Source organism: Arachis ipaensis, chromosome B06 (assembly GCF_000816755.2).
Source record: "Arachis ipaensis cultivar K30076 chromosome B06, Araip1.1, whole genome shotgun sequence".
Classification (NCBI taxonomy): Eukaryota; Viridiplantae; Streptophyta; class Magnoliopsida; order Fabales; family Fabaceae; genus Arachis; species Arachis ipaensis.
Genome location: NC_029790.2, coordinates 120,340,238 through 120,344,211, shown reverse-complemented (window position 1 = coordinate 120,344,211; position 3,974 = coordinate 120,340,238). Strand labels below are relative to the sequence as shown.

At 37.1% G+C, this 3,974-nt stretch overlaps 1 protein-coding gene across 1 annotated transcript in view; it reads right to left on the bottom strand.

The window, feature by feature from the left end:
- Nucleotides 3,590-3,974, bottom strand: part of LOC110263829 — a 1,360-nt gene continuing 975 nt past the window's right edge. The window contains exon 3 of the mRNA XM_021105650.1: nt 3,590-3,899. Coding sequence (XP_020961309.1) covers nt 3,892-3,899 — 8 coding nt within the window. The 3' untranslated portion in view covers nt 3,590-3,891. The remainder of the gene's footprint in view (nt 3,900-3,974) is intronic.

Sequence of the window (3,974 nt, the reverse complement as noted above, 5' to 3'; positions counted from 1 at the left end):
ACTCATTACAATAAGATTCACTAAGAGAAGAAGAACGCCGCAGTTTGGCATGTTCAACTTAAGGAGGCCGGGAAGTCGGCAGAAACTCCTCCTCTTCTCTCTGACAAGGTCCGACCTCTTCTCAACTTGAGTGGCTCACTCAAACTTCTCCTCCCCTAAAGGGTTCTACTGTCCGAGTTATTCCTCCTGTTCCTCGCTTTTCAGATACAATAAAGGAATTGGATTCGAGCTCGTTTCGCAAGCGCGAGATTACCTCCAACAAGTGCGGTAGCATCTATGACAAAGGTTTTGACGCTATTTCTTTTGGTGAAGAGTACATACTTCCCGGGAGCTCGATCGTCATGGATGATGCCTCTCTAGAGAAGAATATTGACATGATGCCAAAAGGGGGGCATCTGTACTACTGGGGTTTTACTACTCTTCTGAAAAAACTTTGCGAAGCTCCCCTGAATGCCACTCAAAAGGAGGTGTCCGACCTTCATAGAGAGGTGGATGAGCTAAAGAAGGCTAAGATGGCGTGGGAGGCTAAAAGGAATGCCTTCAAGTCGGACACTACTATGCTAAGGGATATGGTGAAGGATTTTGATGCCAACCTTGATAAGGCAGAAGCTTTGAGAAAAAAAGGCGGAAGAGAGTTATACCCGGGTTTATGGGAAGAAGTTTGAGTTGATGTCCCAGTTAGAGGATTTAAAGTTTGAGCACGAGGAGTTAGAGGGTTCGATAGGGCAAGGAATAGATTCCTTTGTGAAAAATTTAAAGGCTCAATTTCAAGTGATCACCTATGGGGTTGACATTTCTGTCATTGATTTGGACAAGTCCGTGTTCAATGGTGAGATTGTTTTAATTTTCGAGGACGACGAGACTGCTCCGGCTCCTCAAAGTCTTAAAGTTTCTTTTTCGATAGTCGAGGAGATTTCTCACTCTACTTCTACTGAAGAGGTTGTGTAGGATGAAATGCCTATCCAAATTTTACAACCAAAGGAGGTTATTCTCTCTGCTGATGCTTCTTGATCTTTTTTCATATCATTTTGATGGCTCGACTTGTGGTTCTTTTATGAACAATTTATTTTGTAACTTTGGATACTGTTTTGCCCTTCCTTTTGGGATTTTATATCAGTATTTTTGCTGCGTGTTTTGCAATTATGTTGCTTTATTATTTTTATTTTTTCATTATCTAAGCATACTTTTGTTCAGAGTCGTAGCTTTTAAGTCATTTTGAGTGACTTGTTGTCATTGTACGACTTATTTTTGCTGAGGCCATATTTCTAAACTTGCATTGTTTGGTCAGCTTTGGGCGTATTATGACTTATTTTGGTACAAATCATTTTTGTTTTTCACATGACTTGCTTTGGCATAAATATTTTTTACATGATTTATTTAGATGCAAATAATTTTCTTTAAAACCTTCTTTTGCCGATATAATTTTGTCTAACTCATTTGGTGCGAGAAGTGTTGAAGTTCACAATGACTTTCGTGGCCATAACTCGGTTTTGGATCCCAGTTGGTTTTGACTTGTTCAAGCACAACTCTTTTAGGTTGGATCTTTATCAAGCCTTTTCAATTACTTGATCAACTTGTTTGGCTCGAGTTATTTCTATAGAACTATTTTTAATACAATTTGCTAGATATGGTTATTTTTTACTTGATTTTGCTCAACTCGTGAGTTCAAGTTGTTTTTAAATTATCAGGTTGTGTTATAACCATTGGTCACCAATTTGAACCTCGTCGATTTATCCGAACAACCATTAAAGGGTCGGCTTTGTAATTTTTGCATTTTGCCAAGCATAAATTAGCGCTTTAGGTGAAGGGATTATACGCTTGTTCCCTTTTCTTTCTAGGTTTTACAGGGTTGTTATACTTGTGTATGATACAACTCATTTTACCTGAGTTATTTTGAAGGAATTCATAGGCACAGCCCGAAGCATTTTTATTTTGTTCGAACTCGATAGGTCGTTGAAAGCGTTAAAAATTTTCCAGAAAGGAGATATATCATTTATTCAAATGATTTGCAAATGTTTGCTAGTTGCTACCAAGAGTTTCTTAGTTATCCTAACTCTTAGCTCTTGCTATGATGTCTTGTTAAAACCCCTTTAGGAAAATCCTCTTGGGAAAAACCACAAAGTAAAAAAAAAAAAAAAACAGAGTACATCAAGGAGTAAGATTCACTTTCTAACTGTAGTATCTTTTCATATTACAAGCATGCCACAACCTAGACAACTCGTAGCCCTGGAGGTCGGACACATTATAGAAACATTTTCTAAGACTTCTGCAATCTTGTAAGGTCCTTTCCAGTTGGCCACCAGTTTTTCTTCGCCCGAATTTTGCACTCTGATGTCATTTCGGATTAGGATGAGGTTGTTAGTAGCAAAATTTCTTCGTATGACTTTCTTATTGTACCTTGTTGCCATTCTTTATTTTAGAGAATTTTCTCTTATCCGAGCTCATTCTCGAATTTTTGGGAGGAGGTCTAATTCTTTTTTGTGGGCCTGAATATTGCCAATTTCATCGTAAAATCTCACTCTTGGGCTTTCTTCATTGACTTCAATAGGGATTATGACTTCAATGCCATATGCAAGTCAGAATGGATTTTCTCCCGTTGTAGAATGAAAAGTTGTCCGATATTCCCATAGAACTTGAAGAAGCTCTTCAGCCCATGCCCCCTTTGCATTTTGTACCCTTCTTTTAAGCTCTGCCAATATAACTCTGTTTGTAGCTTCTGCTTGTCCATTGGCTTGGAAATGCTCTACTGACGTGAATTGATGCTTAATTTTGGAAAAACAAGCAAATCTACCCATGAAAGATACGAATGCTGACAAAACTACCCATGTAAGATCAAAACAAACTTTTTTGCCCACGAAAGATCGGATCCGTTTGCCAAAACTATCCAAACATCAAATGCTCCTCAACGACGTTAGTTGAGAGTCTGACGTGGCACGTTTAGTGTTGAGCTGCCATTTTATTTTTGTTTTTTCATTTATTTAAATTGTATACATCAAGGGTATAATAGAAAAATCAGAAAGTTGGGGCATACGATTATATTCCCCTTCAGACGAACCATTGTTATTTCTTCTCAAATTAACTTTCTTCCGAAATTGAAAACCCTAACATGTCTAAGCGCAGCAAAAGTAAGCATTGTCCTTCGGGTGGTAGCTTTAGTAGAGATGGGGCTTCATCTTCCATGAGCAATCAAGAGAAGAATTTTTCTGGAAGATGTTCCTGTGGGTAGAGTGTGGTGCTGCTTGTAACACCCCGTTATCCTAAGCCTTACCTCTAGCTGTAAAGCAAAGGATAACAAAGTGCCACGACAATTCTAAAGATTATATTATATAATATATGTCCAAGAATTTATATAACTAGAAGCCCGATGAAAGAATAAAGCTCAAAGTCGCGTAAAGTGGAATTACGAAACGCGAAGCGTTCACACCCGATAACTAATCGCTTAGGCACAGACAGAAAAAGACATAATATATATAAAACACCTTGTAGATAGCTCCAGGATACACAAGGTAGTACTTAAATTAAACAAGATATATATATATATATATATATATATATATTACCTAATTGCATGAGCTCAAACAATGTGAGACAGAGTTATCTAAAATTAAATTCAGAATCAATTCAATATTCAGCAAATTGAATTCAGAATCCATACTCAGAATCATCTTAATATATAATATGGTGTTGCTTCATGAACCTTGGCTTATTATTATGCCCCTATATATATGTTCCACTTGAGTAAGTAATTGGAGAAATAACATTTGCGAAATAATTGTTATTAGTTTAGGGTAAGAGTGAGAACCATATACAAGAAAATCCCGACCCCTCCATAGTGTTAATTTTGGAAACAAATTCCATTGATTCCAGCAAATTGCTGGCATACCATAAGCCCTATGCCCCTATTTCAATTTGTTCATCAAGAAATTAAATAAAACATTAGTAAAAATCAATTAGGATTTTTTTGGTAGCATTAC